Source organism: Podarcis muralis, chromosome 5 (genome assembly GCF_964188315.1).
Source record: "Podarcis muralis chromosome 5, rPodMur119.hap1.1, whole genome shotgun sequence".
In the NCBI taxonomy this organism is placed as follows: Eukaryota; Metazoa; Chordata; class Lepidosauria; order Squamata; family Lacertidae; genus Podarcis; species Podarcis muralis.
Genome location: NC_135659.1, coordinates 8,571,177 through 8,591,844, shown reverse-complemented (window position 1 = coordinate 8,591,844; position 20,668 = coordinate 8,571,177). Strand labels below are relative to the sequence as shown.

General features: G+C 48.4%; 1 protein-coding gene across 6 annotated transcripts in view; it reads left to right on the top strand.

The window, feature by feature from the left end:
• LOC114598577 (ADAMTS-like protein 2) overlaps window positions 1-20,668 on the top strand; it is a 42,986-nt gene that overhangs the window by 4,720 nt on the left and 17,598 nt on the right. For 2 of the 6 annotated variants that reach the window (XM_028732394.2, XM_028732398.2), the window contains exons 2-9: window positions 1,360-1,502; window positions 3,711-3,786; window positions 6,476-6,578; window positions 8,226-8,371; window positions 9,950-10,073; window positions 15,708-15,788; window positions 16,930-17,105; window positions 20,133-20,544. In XM_028732394.2, coding sequence (XP_028588227.2) covers window positions 1,360-1,502; window positions 3,711-3,786; window positions 6,476-6,578; window positions 8,226-8,371; window positions 9,950-10,073; window positions 15,708-15,788; window positions 16,930-17,105; window positions 20,133-20,544 — 1,261 coding nt within the window. The remainder of the gene's footprint in view (window positions 1-1,359; window positions 1,503-3,710; window positions 3,787-6,475; window positions 6,579-8,225; window positions 8,372-9,949; window positions 10,074-15,707; window positions 15,789-16,929; window positions 17,106-20,132; window positions 20,545-20,668) is intronic. The other 4 variants (XM_028732395.2, XM_028732399.2, XM_028732396.2 and 1 more) reach the window with 4 other exon arrangements.

Sequence of the window (20,668 nt, the reverse complement as noted above, 5' to 3'; positions counted from 1 at the left end):
CGTGGGACCAATTCTACCATTAGGCAGAGTGAGATGGGTGCCTCTGGTAGATTTTGGGTTTCAGTAAAAAGAAAAAAGCTTTAAAATATAGTTTGTTGCACTTTTCCTGCCAGGGAGTGGGAGAGGTGACTGAGATTTTCTGCCTCAGGTCAGTGGCGTAGCGTGGGTTGTCAGCACCCGGGGCAAGCCAGCACTGCAGTGAGAGAGAGTGAGTGAGCCAGGTAGGGGCAGAGAGCTGCGAGTGTGAGCGCGCCCCCCCCCAGATGTTGCACCCGGTGCGGCCGGCCCCCCCTGCACCCCCCCACGCTACGCCACTGCCTCAGGTTCCAAAACAAATTGGGTACTATGCAATGCGGTGTGTATGTATTTCTCCACCGAAGGCAGCAAAATGTCTTGGGCAAGGCCTGAAAGATGGAGACTGAGAATACCAGCACAAAGTTCTGGAGTTCCAGACAAATAATTTAATCCACAGCTGAATCAGAGCAGCAAGCATTGTGGGAGTTTCAGAAAAAGACAATCTGTTTTTGGTCTTTTTCTACCGTTGGACAGTATGTCAATATAATCATAGGCCCCATCTGCACTGTAGTATCATACCACTTTAAACAGTCATGGCTTCCCCCAAAGAGTCCTGGGAATTGTAGTTTCTTACAAGTGCAGAGAATTGTTAGTGATATGATACATCTTTAAAAGCATAGGGCAAATGGGACCCAAACTTTAAAACCCACAGTTCTGCAGCAGGGTAATGCAAGTCCTTGCACTCAAAATATATCATACCTGAATAGTATGAATAGTATACCTGAAGGAGCATCTCCACCCCCATCGTTCTGCCCGGACACTGAGGTCCAGCGCCGAGGGCCTTCTGGCAGTTCCCTCATTGCGAGAAGCCAAGTTACAAGGAACCAGGCAGAGGGCCTTCTCGGTAGTGGCACCCGCCCTGTGGAACGCCCTCCCAGCAGATGTCAAATAGATAAACAACTACCTGACATTCAGAAGACATCTTAAGGCAGCCCTGTTCAGGGAAGTTTTTAATGTATGATATATTAGTGTATTTTTGGTCTTTGTGGAAGCCGCCCAGAGTGGCTGGGGAAACCCAGCCAGATGGGCCGGGTACAAATAATAAAATTATTATTATTATTATATCATGAAATTAAGCAAAATGCAGGGCATGCTGCAAGCGTTCTCAAGTGGCGCGATTCAGTCTCGACCAAATAAGATGGAGCGTTTGCTGCCCACAAAAATAATAATAATAAAAAACGGCTAGCTCAAAATGCATGTGTATATGAAAAGCCGCAGAGCTGTGTGGTTGGGAGAACACGCGGGGATGGAGTCCCCATGCTAACCATTCCCTGTTTTTGTCAGGACAGTAGGGAGGCACCAGAAGGAGCCGGTACCTGGAACGAAGAGGTCACCAAGTGGTGGGGGGAATGGGGCTCCTGGTCTACCTGTTCGCGCACCTGTGGAGGGGGGGTGATGTCCCGCGAGAGGCACTGCTTACGGCAGAGGTAAGTACCAGCTTGGCACAAACGCTGCGGCAAATAGCTGAAGCTGTTGTCGCCACCGCAGTATAAAAAGAGCAGAGAAGGGAAGGGAAGAGTTGCCGGCGGCCGAGGTTCTCCCTGTGTTTGGCCCAGTTCCTCTCACTTCCTCTCCCTTCTTATTCTGCGCCCCTTTTCCTTTGAATATCATTGTATTCCCAGGGTCCCAGCGGGCTGCTCTATTCATCCTCCTGAGGTACAACAGCTCACATCCTGAGCCGGTTCCCCGGCTGAAAGGGAAGGGGAGGCGTTGCACAATGATGATGACAGATTCCGTTCTCACGAATTCCAGCCGCATTCCCGTCCTCGGCCCGCCCACTCAAATTCCCGTCCAGAATTGGCTTGCGAGGCCTTTGCAGAAGCCCCTGCCTCCTCTCCCAAGAGGAGCTGAATGGGAAGCCTTGAAGAGGCACCTCTTTGAACCTGCTACTCCAGATCCCATGACGCTAATGAGGCCTGCCAACCAAGAACTCAATATGCTTTGCCTCACACCCCCCCACCCCCAAATCCCTCCTTTCTATTCTGCATGAACGCACTTCTGAGCGGAGGAAGCCTGATCTTTTCCTCTTTCCTTCCGTCAAAAGGAAAGGTGGGGAAAACTTCTTTTATGTGGGCTGGCTGGCTGCATAATTAGGGTCCAGATATGCCGAGGTGCCTTCCGTCTGGAGATGGCAGGATTCTCAAACATACTTTGAAATAAACTGCGCCGTTAACAAGGCACCTCAGTGTCTCTCTGAAAAACAGCAAACCCAACTCGACAGCTAACAGCTCCAGTCACCCCGTTTAAAAAAATTCTATTTATCTATGCACACTCCACGGAATGTAATGACAGTATTCGCTCAAGGAAGGAGGGGCAGGTTTGTGCATCAAAGCCCCGCCGAGTTCATGCAACAGGACTATGAAAAGAAGCTACACAAAGCCAGGCGCTTGAAGGAGGCGTCTGTCTTTCTGCCCATGGCCCTTCCAAGTCCTTCAGAGCTGAGCCCTACAGCCTCCTGACTTCAGATCAGGAAGTCTGCTCTAAAGGACTCCATAGATCTAGGGCCGGTAATGATGGTTGTTTTGGAAAGTTGTGCTTTTTCAGGGGCCAGTGGGTTTGGAGTGTTGGGTTGAGGGGTTTTCTTTTTTGGTAGTTACAGGCATTTTCCAAGAGAAGCTATCCTACTTCCCGTGCCTGTCTAGATGACACACACTTAGTAACTCCCGAGTTACCTTTAATTGCAGCATGCATGAGTGCTGGCTGGGATTACTTTTGCTGACAAAATAGCACTCTGCACATGTTCTTTTTTAAAAAGAGAGTTATTTATTGATACTTATTCAAAGATAAACAGAACCACATAGCCATTACAGATTATCTTTTTATCATATCATCATATAAAAAAAGAAAAAGGACAGAAAGTCGAAAAGAAAAGAAAAGAAAAAACCTAAAGAGAGAGAAGAAAAGATAAAAGCATTTCCTGCAGCCAAAAATAGTATTCATTCATTAAAATTCAACCGTTCTATCTTCTATACACCAGTATTTTTTCAGTGTTCAAATCCAGATATTACAAGTTAATTTTCTCTTTCAGGCAAAAAGTCCATAGGAAATTTCCAGTCCTTAATAAATTTCAGTAATGATTTTTCTCTAATTAAACATGTTAACTTTGCCGTCTCTGCCAAGTGCAAAAGTTTTTTTTATCAGCCATTCCTCTACAGTGGGCAAGGCTGCATCTTTCCATCTTTGCACTCTGCACATGTTCAGAGGCACTTTGATCATGTTCCAGGACCGAAAGCAGGTTCTGGGACAGGTCTAATGAACTCAGATAGAAGCCCAGGAATGGGAGTCCTTACACCCACCCCAGTCTTGGAGACGATTGCTTCTCCTCTCCACTTCTGGGTTGTGTATGATGGCAGTAGCAAACTGACAAAGAAGGGCAACAGAAATTGTTACGGGTGTTGCGATGACGTTTCAAACCTTGTATAGAAGGAGAAGCTATGGCAAGCATAGGCAAACTCGGCCCTCCAGATGTTTTGGGACTACAACTCCCATGATCCCTAGCTAATGGGACCAGTGGTCAGGGATGATGGGAATTGTAGTCCCGAAACATCTGGAGGAGGGCCGAGTTTGCCTGTGCCTGGGCTATGGGGTCCCTGAGCCCGGGAAGCAAAAACTTCCACTGGTTTTTTCTCTTGCAGGCTGCAAGTTTCTCAGGGGACAAATAGTAGCATGTGCCTGGGTCAGTCCAAGCACTACCAACTGTGCCAGCAGCAGGTAAGAGCAAGTCTCCTGGATACTTATTTAGACATGGATTCGTTCTGTGGGATGATGTGCAGAGGCGGAGCTAGCTGCTCTGGCACCTAGGTAAAGGTAAAGGGACCCCTGACCATTAGGTCCAGTCGTGGCCGACTCTGGGGTTGCGGCGCTCATCTCGCTTTATTGGCCGAGGGAGCTGGCGTACAGCTTCCGGGTCATGTGGCCAGCATGACTAAGCCACTTCTGGCGAACCAGAGCAGTGCATGGAAACTCCGTTTACCTTCCCGCCGGAGTGGTACCTATTTATCTACTTGCACTTTGACGTGCTTTTGAACTGCTAGGTGGGCAGGAGCAGGGACCGAGCAACGGGAGTTCACCCCGTCGCGGGGATTCGAAGCGCCAACCTTCTGATCGGCAAGTCCTAGGCTCTGTGGTTTAACCCACAGCGCCCTCCATGTCCCACTGGCACTTGGGGGCGGGGCCATGGGGATGGGGCGAGTGTCCCAGGGGGCAAGCCGCCTATGGCGGGCTGCTTCCTGGGCGGGGGGGGGGGACCACACCGCTTTGCCAGCAGCCTTCCTCCCTTCCCTCTTCCTTTTGACAGCTCGGGCGAGGCTCCCCCCCCCCCCGAAGCAGCCCAGGACCAGGGCGCAATGCCACACCACCCGCCCGTGACTCCCAAGCCTCCCCCAAGCTGTCAAAACTAAGGGGGAAGGGGAGAAGGCCGCTGGCAAGGTGGCACAGCTCTGCCCCTTCCCCCGACTGCTCGGGGTAGGCTTGGGAGTCGTGGGTGGGTGGCACTCTGACTGTCACCCCCCCTCAGTGATGACACCTGGGGCGGACCACCCCCACCGCCCCCTTCCTCCACCCCTGCTGCTATGAGCATGAAATCCAATAGAATTCAACTAGCAATTGGTTGGTTACTACTATCTAGATGCAGGCATCAATATGTATGGAACTTGAGAGCGTGTTATTGGGCTTGCCAGGCTGCAAACTGCAGCTCGGTCTTATATGCATCTACTCAAAAGTGAGCACCATTGAAGTCCTGTGAGTTTAGTGGGGCTTATTCCCAGGACTGCAGACTCAGAAGGGTGCTCAGGTCTGCTCAAAGATCACAGTGGTACCTCGGGTTACAGACGCTTCAGGTTACAGATTCCGCTAACTCAGAAATAGTACCTCGGGTTAAGAGCTTTGCTTCAGGATGAGAACAGAAATTGTTCGGCAGCAGCGAGAGGCCTCATTAGCTAAAGTGGTGCTTCAGGTTAAGAACAGTTTCAGCCCTAAACTGAGATAGACAGAGAGATAGAACATGAATGAATGAGTGAGTAGTGGATGAATGAAGGGGAGAGAGAGGGTGGGTGCTCATGTATTTGTGTCAATGGGTGTGCATGAGAGACAGAGTGACAGGAAATGAATGCCTGATGGTTGAAAGAAGTGGGCACAATTGGAGGGGGGGAGAAAGGGCCGCCCGTCACAAAACGGCTGCACTGTGGGGCTATGCTAGAACACAAAACAGCTGCCACAGCTATTTGTAAGTGCCCTGGCACCCATAGGCTCTAGGGCAGCCTTTCTCAACCTGTGGGTCCCCAGATGTTGTTGAACTACAACTCCCATCACCCCTAGCTAGCAAGGCCAGAGCTCAGGGATGATGGGAGTTGTAGTCCAACAACATCTGGGGACCCACAGGTTGAGAACCGCTGCTCTAGGGAGTTCAGAAATAAAGGAGTTTGTTTAATTTTTATCCCACCCTTCTAAGAAGCCATGTGTGGCCCACGTGGCCCTCTGTTATCTACATTAACAACCCTGTAAGGTAATTCAGCATAGCAGGGGGAGAAAAAATCTGACCCACCCCTCCGGTACATATGGAAACTGCTTCTCAATTGGGGCACCATCTGGATCAAGACCACAGTGGGCCTCCTTGCCATGCCAGGATCCAGACCGCCCCCGCCCCCCAACAGTGGCTTGCTTTTAAAAAGCTGATCTTGCAATTGCATTGCTGGCATCTTGTCCTACTTTGGCCCTGAGTCTTTCTCTTTTTATCTGGAGATCTTAAAAACCCCACCTGCTTGAAATCTTGAAGTTCAGAGCCTTTGCAAATACAGTGAGAACCATAGCTGTCAACCGTCCCTTATTTGACGGGAAAGTCCCTTATCCCAGCGCTGTGTCCCGCTGCTGTCCCGTATTGATGATGTGCCTTAAATCTCCTGGGTTTCAAAGGAAGCCGCTCCTCTCCCTCCCTCCCTGCCGGCCAGGGAGGAGGGAGGCTCTAACTGTGTTGCTTGGCTGCGTTGCTCACCCAATAAGGAGTCTAAGAACGACTGGGGGGTGGAGCTTGCGTGCCTTGTGCCGATCAAATCGGCCGCGTTGCCTGGGGACTCGCCTTTGCTCAGCGCTTCCAGTGGAGAGGTGACAGTGGTTTTCCTTGCTGCATCCTCTTTGCCGGGTTGCTGCGCTGTGGGAACCACCGCTTGAGGCTTCGTTTGGCTGCTGGCTGGGCTTTCAGCCTTTGGCTCGGAGGGGCTCAGAAGTTGAACATACCTGTGCCTGAAAAATCCCTTATTTTGGCTGCTGATCCCTTATTTCCGAGGCTGCTGGCCCCTTATTTTCAAATCTGTAAGTTGACAGCTATGGTGAGACCCACCCTGGCCTGCCTTTCGTTGAGAGGAAAGGGGATTCCATGATGAGCTGAGTTTCTCTCTCCCTCCAGCTTTGTCCTGCCAACACCGCCAGCTTCAAGCAGTACCAGTGCGCCAGTTTCAACGCCAAGGCCTTTGGAAAGCAGCACTATCAGTGGATGCCTCTCTACCCAGGTTTGCCTTCGCTAAGTTACTCAGCAGAAGCTTTCGGATGAAGTTGCTGTGCATACAAGGCTTGGTGGAGTCTTCAGTCCGTAAGACTCTTGGAGCAAAACAGCATAAGTCCCCTGGCACTTTAAAGACAGAGATTCATTGTGACCTAACTTTTTGTAGAGTAGAAACCGCAGCACGCGACGACACACGGAGATAGATATATAGATTAGACAGAAAGTGCCTAAATGGTATGAAATGCAAGAGAAACGGTGGTAGGCTGAATGGAATTCTTGAACAAGATTGTGACCATTTCCAACATCAGTCACTGGTGATAACACAGCCTTCTTAGCTTACTTATGCTTCTTTAATTCAGGGAATGGGAGAAGATTTCAAAGCTTGGAAAATGTATTCCCATCAGTGAGTAATCACTGTTCAAGGAGCTACAACAAGCAGCCCCCCTGCATAATAATAATAGTAATAATAGTAATAATAGTAATAATAATAATAATAGTAATAATAATAATAATAATAATAATAATAATAATAATAATAATATATTATTTATACCCCTCCCATCTGGCTGGGTCCCCCCAGCCACTCTGGGCAGCTTCCAACAAAACACTAAAATACAATAACCTATTAAACATTAAAAGCTTCCCTGAACAGGGCTGCCTTCAGATGTCTTCTAAAAGTTTGGTAGTTATTTTTCTCTTTGACATCTGATGGGAGGGCGTTCCACAGGGTGGGCGCCACTACTGAGAAGGCCCTCTGCCTCGTTCCCTGTAACCTCACTTCTCGCAGTGAGGGAACCACCAGAAGGCCCTTGGCGCCGGACCTCAGTGTCCGGGCAGAATGATGGGGGTGGAGACGCTCCTTCAGGTATACTGGACCGAAGCCATTTAGGGCTTTAAAGGTCAGCACCAACACTTTGAATTGTGCTCGGAAACGTACTGGGAGCCAATGTAGGTCTTTCAAGACCAGTGTTATACGGTCTCAGCGGCCACTCCCAGTCACCAGTCTAGCTGCCGCATTCTGGATTAGTTGCAGTTTCCGGGTCACCTTCAAAGGTAGCCCCACATAGAGTGCATTGCAGTAATCCAAGCAAGAGATAACTAGAGCATGCACCACTCTGGCGAGGCAGTCAGCGGGCAGATAGGGTCTCAGCCTGCGTACCAGATGGAGCTGGTAAACAGCTGCCCTGGATACAGAATTGTCCTGCGCCTCCATGGACAGCTGTGAGTCCAAAATGACTCCCAGGCTGCGCACCTGGTCCTTCAGGGGCACAGTTACCCCATTCAGGACCAGGGAGTCTTCCATACCTGCCTGCCTCTTGTCCCCCCAGAACAGTACTTCTGTCTTGTCAGGATTCAACCTGCATGCAGTGCCCAGGGTGCCCTGGGTTTAGGCGGGATCGATGGCGAAATCTGTTTGTGTCGGTAGCGTAAATTCAGCCGATAGTTTTCCTCACCCAGGTTCGCCCAATGTCTCAGTTGGGTGGCAGTGGATGTTAAAATCATTTAACTGAGCTTAGCACCCAGCTTGCACAAAGCTCCAGCAGAGTCAGCCTGATCCCATTGGTCCTTAGAGGAGAGCACCTTCTGCCTCTCTTCTCCTGGACCGCTGCCATGTCACCCTGTCTTCCAGTTTTCTCCTCTGTTTCTGCTCTAGATGATTACACCAGCATCTCTAACAAGCCATGCGATCTCCAGTGCACCACCAGGAACGGAGAGAGGCAGCTGATGGCGCGAGCCCAGGATGGCACGTCGTGCAAGGACAGGGCCTACCAAGGGGTCTGCATCAGTGGGAAGTGCGAGGTAAAGCACTGTAAGGAGGACCCACCTCCTGGACTCAGGAATGACCCACAATGGCTGTGTTTTTCCTTCACTGTTGGAGGTAGTATGCCTCTGAATATCAGTTGCACGGAATCACAAGGGCTGAGGGGTGCACTGCTGTACCTATGCCCTGCTTGCTTGTACCTATGCCTTGTTCCCACAGGCATTGTCAGGGACATTGTCAGTTTAGAATCACAACAGGGGTTTGAGGGAGGTCCCAGCTTGGAGGCAGATGAGGGGAAAAGCTGGGAAATAATGGGAGAGGAGGAGGAAGCACCACCAGGGGGCGACACAGTGTTTTAGAAAGCCTTCCAGACCCTCCATCTCCCAGAACCCGGCGAGCCTTGAAAGTAGGAGAGCAAAGAGCTCAAAGACAGAGGGCACGTAGCAGCACCTGTAGGAGAGACGATGAGAATGACGAATGAGGTACTTAACACCTACCAAGATAGCTAAAATGTATAAGACAAAAACAAATCTGTGCTGGAGGTGTGGTAAAACAGAGGGGACACTTACACATGTCTGGTGGACCTGTGAAAAAATAAAAAAACTTCTGGAATATAGTATATGACGAGCTTAAAAAAATGTTTAAGTATAACTTTGTGAAAAATACAGAGGCTTTTCTATTAGGGATAACGGACACAGGTATAGCAAGAGAAGATCAGAAAATATTCCTCTATGCCACAGGAGCGGCAAGGATCCTAATTGCTAAAAACTGGAAAAAAGAAACTGTGCTAACAAAAAAGGAATGGCAAGACAAACAGTATATTGAACTGGCTAGATTAACAGAGGCAATTAGAGATTGCACTAGACAAGAGTTTCAAAAAGCATGGGGAAAATGTAGAGTATACTTCACAAAACAGTGCCCTAAAATACATACCTGGACTTGTTTCGATTAATGTCTGCAGGAGACTTTGTGGATCTTCAAGTTATAATTAGAAAAATCTTAATAATTATTCATAAACAGCTTATAAGAAGTAAATAAGGAGGCCAGATACAGGATAAAGGAAGTCTTTTATTTGGTTGTTTGTATTGTTGTATGTTATGCTTACTGTATGTTATGTTCACGTTTAATGAGGGTGGATTTCTGTATTGGGGGTGTGCAGGGTTTATGGTATGTTGTAAATAAAATTTCTAATATTAAAAGAGAATGATGAATGAGAAAGTGGGAGAGATGGGGGGTGGAGATTCACTCAGGACAATGCCATTACCCAGTAGGCTGGGTTATAAAGCCTCTCTCTGTAAATACTAAATAAAAAGTGGACGGTAAGAACATTCCTTGTCTTGGTACGTTCCTGGGCAACCGGCCGTGGCAGCCACTGGCAGCAGCCGGACTGGCATCTGTTTGGCCACAGTGAGAGCAGCACGCTGAATGAGATGGGCTCTTCTTACAGTCTTTTGTACAAAGGATGGAACGTGAGCAAATGCACAGCGATCCGCGCGTTTCAATTTTGAAAGTGATTAAAGGGGTTCCGAAGAGATGGCTTCTCGTCTGGGGTATGGATTAGGCTCACGGAAAGTTTTCGCACTCTTAAGTCTGCCCCCACTTTTCTCTCTCTCCAGCCAATCGGGTGTGATGGCAGCCTCTACTCTTCCCAGGTGATGGATCGGTGTCAAGTATGCGGAGGGGATGGAACTACTTGCTACCGCGTCTCGGGTAGCTTCCGAAAGGGGATCTCGCATTTAGGTACACTTTGCTAACAGCACTCAAGCTATTTCCTGCACTGCCTCTTGGTACTCCTCTTGCTTCTCCTCAGGAAGTTGGCAGAAGAATCACTTAGGCTAGAGTAGGAGCTCCCCCCCCCAACCCCATAAAAGGTAAAGGTAAAGGTACCCCTGCCCGTACGGGCCAGTCTTGACAGACTCTAGGGTTGTGCGCTCATCTCACTCTATAGGCCGGGAGCCAGCGCTGTCCGCAGACACTTCCGGGTCACGTGGCCAGCGTGACAAGCTGCATCTGGCGAGCCAGCGCAGCACACAGAACGCCGTTTACCTTCCCGCTGGTAAGCGGTCCCTATTTATCTACTTGCACCCAGGGGTGCTTTCGAACTGCGATCGGCAAGTCCTAGGCACTGAGGCTTTAACTCACAGCGCCACCTGCGTCCCCAACCCCATACCTGAAGCCAAATCAACAACCAAGAAGGAGCTTGAAGAATTAACATAAAATATAGTTGGGTGCTACTGAGCCTTTGTGCAGACGTGGGTGGCGCTGTGGGTTAAACCACAGAGCCTAGGGCTTGCCGATCAGAAGGTCGGCAGTTTGAATCCCCGCAACAGGGTGAGCTCCCGTTGCTCGGTCCCTGCTTCTGCTAACCTAGCAGTTTGAAATCACATCAAAGCGCAAGTAGATAAATAGGTACTACTGCGGCGGGAAGGTAAACGGCCTTTCCGTGCGCCGCTCTGGTTCACCAGAAGCGGCTTAGTCCTGCTGGCCACATGACCCGGAAGCTGTCTGTGGACAAACGCCGGCTCCCTCGGCCAGTAAAGTGAGATGAGCGCCGCAACCCCAGTGTCAGCCATGACTGGACCCAATGGTCAAGGGTCCCTTTACCTTTACCTTTACCTTTACCTTGAGTCTTTGTGCTAGAAGGTGCAGAACTGAACTGAGAAATCACGTTAGCTTAAGAGCAGAACTACACATTACAGTGGTAGCTCGGGTTACATACGCTTAAGGTTACAGACTCCGCTAACCCAGAAATATTACCTCGGGTTAAGAACTTTGCTTCAGGATAAGAACAGAAATTTGCTCTGGCGGCACGGCAGCAGCAGGAGGCCCCATTCACTAAAGTGGTGCTTCAGGTTAAGAACAGTTTCAGGTTAAGAACAGTCCTCCGGAATGAATTACCGTATTTTTCGCCCTATAGGATGCACTTTTTCCCCTCCAAAAATGAAGGGGAAATGTGTGTGCATCCTATGGGGCGAATGCAGGCTTTCGCTGAAGCCTGGAGAGCAAGAGGGGTCGGTGCGCACCGACCCCTCTCGCTCTCCAGGCTTCAGGAAGCTCTGCGCAACCCTCGGGAGACCGGCTCCGAGGGTTGCACAGAGCTGCCTGCAGTCCCGGGCTCAGCGCAGCTCTGTGCGGCCACCGGGAGCCAGGTGCAGCGCACTTCTCCCCATCGCCAGCCCCACAAGCTCGGGGGACAGCGGGGAGGCAGAGCGCGCCTTCCCGCTGTTCCCCGACCTGGTTCTTCCAGCCATGCACCTGGAGGGGGAAAAATAATTTCCCCCCCCCTTTATTCCCCCCCCAAAAAACTAGGTGCTTCCTATGGGCCGGAGCGTCTTATGGGGCGCAAAATATGGTAAGTACTTAACCCTAGGTACCACTGTACATACAAAGGTTCACGACAAAACCCCCAAAGGCAATTTCTGATTAGGAAAAGCGGTTTCAGAATGGGGTAATTTAAAGCAGAGGAATGGGATTCGGCGATTAATCCTTCACCTGCCTATTGTTTTTCTACGGAAGGTTAGGGTATTGTCACCATCTCCTACCCTAAGGGGTTCCAGTTGCATGCTTACCTTGCAAACACACATCTATAGTCCTGAGAAGGGGGGAAGCAGCTACAGCGTTGGTGGACATTTTCAGCAGAAAAGCAGGAGGCAGAGGAAGGGTTATTGCACCCCTTTCCTACCTCTGCACTGCTCCAGAATTTTTCTTTCCAAAGCTGCTTTGGGATGGCTGGGAAGAGTTTGTTAAAAGCCTTTGTACGTGATGTGCAGTTCTGCCTTAGGAGAGAGTTCACTTCCAGGATGTTAATATCTGATGCCCTGCGATCTATGGCTGTAGGGTGGTATAAAGGTAAAGGTAAAGGGACCCCTGACCATTAGGTCCAGTCGTGACTGACTCTGGGGTTGTGGCGCTCATCTCGCTTTATTGGCCGAGGGAGCCGGCGTACAGCTTCCGGGTCACATGGCCAGCATGGCTAAGCCGCTTCTGGCGAACCAGAGCAGCGCACAGAAACGCCGTTTACCTTCCCGCCGGAGCGGTACCTATTTATCTACTTGCACTTTGACGTGCTTTCAAACTGCTAGGTTGGCAGGAGCAGAGACCGAGCAACGGGAGCTCACCCCGTCGCGGGGATTCGAACCGCCGACCTTCTGATCGGCAAGCCCTAGGCTCTGTGGTTTAACCCACAGCGCCACCCGCATCCTTGTAGGGTGGTATACTAATTTAATAAATTAATGTTGGTGATCTCAACGAACCTTCAGATTCTGTTTTTAAAACAATTCCATAAGATCTTTTGCAAACACACAGACATTACTCTGCACTTCGTGTTTGTGCTTTTGCCAAATGTGAGATTTTTGTGTAAGTGTGAAAGAGTTTATGGGATTTGGGAAAGGAAGTGAAGGACAATTTGGAGCGGAGGCATAGGATAGCCAGAAGGCTGGTTAGAAAGCACTGCATGCAAGTGCAGCAATGTTGCTTGAGCACAATATCCTACCTGTGTTTTTCTTTCCCTCTGAGTGGACTGGGAAACATCAGAGACAGATGAAATGGAGGACTCCAGATTCTGCAGGAGATAGTGACCTTGGCAGAAGTGGAATCACAGAAACCAGGAAATCCCCCCCCCCCTTGTCCTTTAAACATGGACAGCTGGGACTGTTTGCTAAGGCTCACAAATCAGTGACTCTTCCAATGATCATCACAGCACTAGATGGGGGTAGAGTACTGTTCCTTGTGCACGGCGACATTTATTTCTGTGTTAAAATAAAGCGCAGATCCAAATTGTTTTGCCTTTTATAAATGAAGGCACACAAAACTGATACCAACGCAGAAGCCATATAAATCACACCTCCCAACAATCTATATTTAGGGCATATCGCCCTGTTTCCAGGTTGAAATCCCTCTTCCCACATCCTCAGCCGTCTTGCACTTGTTCGGAAAGCTCAGGAAGGCCTGGTGCCTCAAGACCCAAAGTGCTGTGTTGTTTCTGGGTTCTTGGTAGGGTTCCTCCAGTTGCAGCCAGTGGTATCTTGTGCAGGCTGTTGAAGGACAAGTATTCACTTATTTTCAAATCCCTGCATCCCGGATCCTGCAATAAGCGAGGTCTCTGGGCCGCATGCTGGATGCCAGGAAACATTCCGCAGGGAAACAGGAAGGGGCTAATTGGGAAACAGGATCCTAGGGAGATGTGCAATGAAGAATAGATATGTTGATGCCCTCTGTTATGTTGGGCCAATCACCCATCCAGCACAATACATATTATCCACTCTGGCCGGCAGAGGCTCTCCGTGAAGTCAAGCAAAGGTCTTTTTTTTTTTTTTTTAAAAAAAAGATATTTATTAGAGGTTTAATAGTTACAGAAAGAAGAAAAAAGAAGCAATAAAAAGTTAAACAAAACAAAACAAAACAGTACCTTACATCAGAAGTAAAAAGAAAAACAAAGAACAATACAGCAAAACAAGTCAAACAAAAACACTTAAAAACACATCCAATATTTCTGTATCTTTACCTTTCATTTACTTGTTTCATCGACCTCCTCGCACCTCCCTTTTTTGTATTCTAGTTCAATTAGCTATTTCAGCAAATCCTTTCCATCTTTCTCAATTTTTGTTCTATAATTTATCTTAACACAATCTAACCTTAAATTTTCCACTTTGGCCCATTAACAATCTATTTTTACTTAATTCTTTATAACATTTCTGCTAAAGCCATATAACTTCATTCCAGCATCCTTCTAACATTCATTAATTTTGCAATATTTCTGTAAATATACTTTGAATTTTTTCCAATCTTCTTCCACCGACTCTTCTCCCTGGTCTCGGATTCTGCCAGTCATTTCCGCCAATTCCAGTCAAGCAAAGGTCTTTCCCAGACTTGCAAACTGCAGGTGCCTGGGATCTTATGCTATCAAAACACCTGCTCTGTCACTGAGAGGTGGCCCTTGCTTTTCTGAAATTATCCACCTCAAGGTGCATGCTCTGCAAAAGTTTAGCTGGGACAGCCATTTGTCAAGTTACGCCTTTCAATCAACTCATCAGCATTTTCTATAGTCTTTGTCCCTATTCCCCCCCCCCTCACAATATTAATATGCATATGTATGGCTGCTAAAGCTGAAACAATTTTCAGCTGAGGATCATTTTATTGTTGTTGTTGTTAGATGTGGGTGGCACTGTGGTCTAAACCATCGAGCCTCTTGAATTTGCAGGTCATAAGGTTGACAGTTCAAATCTGTGCAATGGGGTAAGCTCCCGTTGCTCTGTCCCTGCTCCTGCCAACCTAGCAGTTCGAAAGCATACCGGCGCAAGCAGATAAATAGGTACTGCTGGAGCAGGAAGGTAAACAGTGTTTCTCTGAGCTCTGGCACTCATCGCGGTTTAGTCATGCTGGCCACATGACCTGGAAAGCTGTCTGTGGACAAACGCTGGTTCCCTCCGCCTGAAAGCAGAGATAAGTGCAGCACCGCATAGTCAAATTTGACTAGACTTAACCATTCTGGGGTCCTTTACCTTTACCTATTTATTATCTGTGCTTTGCAAGCCTCCTCAGCAGACATGTGTTTCACATATGCATGTTCTAGAAGGCTCGTGAATTAGAATCCTTATAGTAGAACACCCTGGCAGATTTACCCAGTAACTTAGGCTCACACCCAGTTCATACATTATGTTGGACCCTCTCATGGTGGAGAAATGGCCTCCCCACTCTCTTTCACCATGCAGATGACAACAACAGCAACAACAATTTTATTATTTTTACCCGCTCATCTGGCTGGGTTTCCCCAGCCACTCTGTGCTGCTTACAACACACAAGAAATTGTAAAATGTTAGACATTTAAAATTTCCCGATACAGGTTTGCCTTCAGGTGTCTTCTAAAAGTCAGATAGTTGTTTATTTCCTTGACATCTGATGGGAGGGCGTTCTACAGGGTGGGTGCCACTGCCAAGAAGGCCCTCTACCTGATTCCCTGTAACTTCACTTCTCGCAGCGAGGGAACTGCCAGAAGGCCCTCGATGCTGGACCTCAGTGTCCCGGCTGAACAATGGAGGTGAAGAAGCTCCTTCAGGTATACTGGGTCAAGGCCATTTAGGCAGACATATTCAGATGGTCTAAATATACAGCTAAACTAAATATACAACTAAAAAAGGAATGCATGGAAAATGTATATCCTACAGGTACCGCTATTCAGTCACTGGTTGCAGTGCCTTATTGAGCATCCAGTCTTTGGCAAACTGGGGTTTGCCTCTGTGCAATGTGTGAAATGGTCCAGACACACTCAACTAAATTAACACCTGTGACCTAGTGGAAACAGAGAAACTGCTTCATGGAGCAATGCCAGTTCCCCTGATTTTCGCTTTCTGATTTGTCTTGGTTCCTGTTTCCTAGGCTATGTGTTCATCACCAACATCCCCGCTGGTGCTACAGACATCCTCATTATAGAGCGAAGGAAAACAGAGAACATCCTAGGTAAGCGATGGACAGAAACGCTCCACTGGGGTAATTTGTCCCGCAGCACAGCAAGGAGAGTGCTTAACTGACTTAATTACTGCATGCAAGCCTTAAAGAGCATTCAGGAGAGGGCTTTTTTGTTCTTGACCAATCTGTTCAGAGTAAATGCTATCCCTTGATTTCAGCTTCAGTGGCGTCAAAGAAGAGGAAAGCCTTAAAGTTACAGTGCCTTTTATCAAGAACTTTTAAAGAAATGAATTGGTTCTGACCAAGCAAGTTTTTAGTTAGAGGGGCATCTTAATAAAACTCTCTCAATGCATGCATTGTCTTTTTTATTTATAAAAATCCCTTGCCTAGATTATGTCTAGGGGAAGGAGGAGGGAAATATATCTAAGATACATTTGTGGAGTACACCCAACCCCTCTGCTCTGATGGTTCCCACTCCTGGGCACATGGCAGACATAACAAATATTGGTACAATATTTTAACAAAAGTAGTAGGGCACATTCCTGCCAACCTAGCAGTTCGAAAGCACATCAAAGTGCAAGTAGATAAATAGGTACCGCTCCAGCGGGAAGGTAAACGGCGCTTCCGTGTGCTGCTCTGGTTCGCCAGAAGCGGCTTATTCATGCTGGCCACATGACCTGGAAGCTGTACGCCTCGGCAAATAAAGCGAGATGAGCGCCGCAACCCCAGAGTCGGTCATGACTGGACCTAATGGTCAGGGGTCCCTTTACCTTTAGTAGGGCACATGCCCCAAAATGCTACCATTGAGTTACACTCTTTGTAATCTCTAGCACATCCAGGGCTTGTCCTGAGATCTGAAAACTTGGGAGAGCCTCTATCCAGTGGCATAGCATGGAGGGAGGGGGCCTGAGGGGGCCGTCACCCTGGGCACAGTTTTTTGGGGGGGCACATCACAACACCCTGGTGCCCTGCAGCTGGAGGGCAGTTGAGAAGGATGCAATAGGCTTGTGCCCTGACCCCTAGGAGCCCAGCATTGCTTTTGGGAGGGCACTGTGAGCTGTTGATTCTTTCTCACCGTGCCCTCTAGGTGGGGGGCAGCTGAGAAGGATGCAACAGGCACGCGCCCTAGCCCCTGCAAGCACCTGCAAGGAAGATGCCTTTGTCTTTCATCCCCTCTCTGTCTCCTTGCTAGCGTTAGCGGACGAAACTGGGCGCTTCTTCTTCAATGGGAATTCGGCTATCGACAACCCACAGAACTTCCGAGTTGCTGGCACTGTGTTCAAATACCGCCGGCCTTCCAGCCTGCACTCTGATGGCCTGGAGTACATTATTGCACAGGGGCCCACCAACCAGTCTCTCAACGCCATGGTAAGTGATGGAGGCTACAAAAAGATTGCTTTCTTGCTCCTTGTGTCAGCCCCAAGAATGGGAGCGCAAAGTTAAAGGGGCCTGATCCGCAACAGTGGGTTGAGGCAAAGTTCTCAAATCGCGTTAGATGTCAGGAGCGAGGTGGCAGTTCATCACGCCGCGCAAGTTGGAATGAACTCTTTATTAGCAAGAACACGATGTGCACAGACTTGGCGGAGTACCTTTGCCCCATAGATCAGTTGCTGAGACTGAAAGTCCTGGGCTCGTCCCCTCCTCTCCAGGGCTTTCCCCAAGCAATCAGAGACTGCACCTGCATGCAGCTTGTTGCTGCTCCGCCCGTTTCAGCCCGCTTCTGGTTCTGTGAGACAGGTGGAGCGGGGAGCTGGTTGCAGCAGGAAGGGGAGACACTTGGGACTCTTCACCAGGCTGACTCATCTCTGCCTCCTGGCCTCCCTGCTCTTCTGCTCCTGGCTTCTGGACTTCTCTCCACCACAGACTCTCCCTGCTCACTGAGCCTTTTACCCCTTCAGCTTCTGATACCTCCTCTTCCCAGTCTTCTCCCTCTGACTGCTCACTGTTGTCCCACCACTAATCCCTGGGCTCTGAGCCTTCTTCCCTTGGTGGTTCCCCAGCTAGTTTCTCCCACCATTCTTCTGCAGCCAATCAGTCCATGACATTACCTTCACGTGGACTGAATCTGTTAAAACCCCCAAGCTCATTTGGCTTTTGGTTCGAATTGCAAACTATGGAAGATCAGTTTTATATCAGATGAGATTATCTTTGTTGTTTTCAGAGTGTGAATTGATAGTTTTATTTTTCTGGAGTTTGTTGAATTGCATTGTTCTTAGAGCTTGTGTTTGATTCTGTTTTGACAACGCTCACTGCTTTGCTAGCTTTATGCTGTGAAGTGGTTTATTAATGACAATAACAGTAATAGTTTTAATTATAGATTAATTGATACCGAGTGTAACAATGAAAGGATGTGCAAGAAGATGTTGTTGCCATAAACTGGTAATATTTCAGGCTACAGATGGAAAAGGAGGCAGTGAGAATCACATGTCTGAAGGCTCCCCTACATCAGAATTGTAATTCTTGGATAGACTATTAGATAGCATTTATGACATGTAATGAATCTTGTAATAAGCACCCAGCCACACAATACTCTCTTTTCCTGGTCTGTATCTGCCTTGTATACCTGCAAAGGAAGACCCATTGTCTGGATGCTATTAGGAGCTCCCGGCTGGTTGCCAAGAAACGTGCAAAGACAAGGAATGTTCTTACCATCCACTTTTTATTTAGTATTTACAGAGAGAGGCTATAGAACCCAGCCTCTTGGATAATGGCCTTGTCCCGAGTGAATCTCCACCCCACCTCGTCTCTCCCATTTCCTCATATGTCTCTCCTACAGATGCTGCTATGTGCCCTCTGTCTTTGAGCTCTTTGCTCTCCTACTTTTATTTTTATTTTTTTTATAATAATTTTTATTCATTTTCCAAACACATAATAAAAAACAAACACAACACAAAACAGAAACATACAAAACATTTAAACATGTATAATTTCATACTCTTAATTTCATGCACCTTCTTTCGCCCGACTTCCCCATACCTCCCTTTCGCTGCATCCTTATTTTACAATTTTTTAGCAACCCTTTAGTCAATTTATCTGTTTAATTCCCTTTCATTGAGTTTTCTTTAATTTGTTAGTTACAGCTGTAATTCTCTGCTTCTTACCCCTTGACATCTTAACACTCCTCAATTTTACAACAGTTTTTAAGATACATTTTAAATTTCTTCCAATCCTCTTCCACTGTCTCTTTCCCCTGGTCGCGGATTCTGCCAGTCATCTCTGCCAGTCCCATAAAGTCAGTCACCTTTGTCTGCCATTCTTCCAGAGTAGGTAGTTCTTTGCTCTCCTACTTTTAAGGCTCACCAGGTTCTGGGAGATGGAAGGTCTGGGATGCTTTCTAATAACAACCTGTCAGCTGGGTGTTGTTCTGTCTCTCCCATGATTTCCCAGCTTTTCCCATCTGCCTTTGAGCTGCTACCTCCCTCAAACCCCTGTTGTAAATCTATACTGTCTTCCTCTTCCTCCTGCCGGGAAGGGTCAGGAATGGGAGGCGATATCCACTATTCCTAAATGGAGAGGAATGATCTCCATTTATCCAGCAATGGTTGCAGGAACAGGTTCCAGCTATAGCAGGTCAGGGAGTTAACTGGCTTGGAATAACTGTGCCCCTGATGGACCAGGTGCGCAGCCTGGGAGTCATTTTGGAATCACAGCTGTCCATGGAGGCACAGGTCAAATCTGTGTCCAGGACAGCTGCTTACCAGCTCCATCTGGTAAGACCCTATCTGCCCGTGGACTGTCTTGCCAGAGTGGTGCATTCTCTGGTTATCTCCCACTTGGACTACTGCAATGCGCTCTGCATGGGGCTACCTTTGAAGGTGACTCGGAAACTGCAATTAATCCAGAATGCGGCAGCTAGACTGGTGACTGGGAGTGGCCGCCGAAACCATATAACACCGGTCCTGAAAGATCTTCATTGGCTCCCAGTATGTTTCCGAGCACAATTCAAAGTGTTGGTGCTGACCTTTAAAGCCCTAAATGGCCTCGGTCCTGTATTCCTGAAGGAACATCTCCACCCCCATCATCCAGCCTGGACACTGAGGTCCAGCGCCGAGGGCCTTCTGGCAGTTCCCTCGCTGCAAGATGTGAGGCTACAGGGAACCAGGCTGAGGGCCTTCTTGGTAGTGGCGCCTCCCAGCAGATGTCAAGGCAATAAACAACTATTTTACTTTTAGGAGACAACTGAAGGTAGCCCTGTTTAGGGAAGTTTTTAATGTCTGACGCTGTATTGTTTTTAATATTCAGTTGGAAGCCACCCAGAGTGGCTGGGGAAACCCAGCCAGATGGGCGGGGTATAAATAATAAATTATTATTATTACTACTACTATGCCCAAGTGCTAGTGCCGATGGACTAATTCTGTTTCCCTTTGCTTTTTTCCTTTTCCTTGTTGAACCCAGTACTATAACGTCAATGGGAAAGTCCCCCATGTGACCTACGACTACACAGTGCCCAGGGCGCTATCGCCGGCTCTTCAAACTGTTCCCCCCGCCATCAAGATGCCAACGCTGTACCTTCACTTGCCGGAGCCCAGCCACAATCGCCAGGACGCCGTCCCACCCATTTCCCAAGATTTCAACGCCACTTGGTTATCTCTCGCGCCGGATGACGTAGGGGAACCTTTCCCACGGGGGGAGGAGCACGGAGGGGTGGCCTTCAAAAGCCAGGGCTTCTTCCCATTCAACTCAACTGTGCAAGGCAAGGACTGGGGCTGGAAGCATGGGGCGGAGGATGAAAAGTTTGGCTTCCAAGTCCAACGTGTCTACCACACCAACGGAGCAGGTGATGACGAAAAGATTGAAACAGATCTGGGTTGGTATATTTTCTTGCCACTATATTTGCAGTGTTGGATTCCTTCTGCCCCCACATGAAGGGTGGGGTGGGGCAGGGTAGCCATGTCTTCCCAGTCCTGCCTACTGGAAACCTGTGCTTTTTT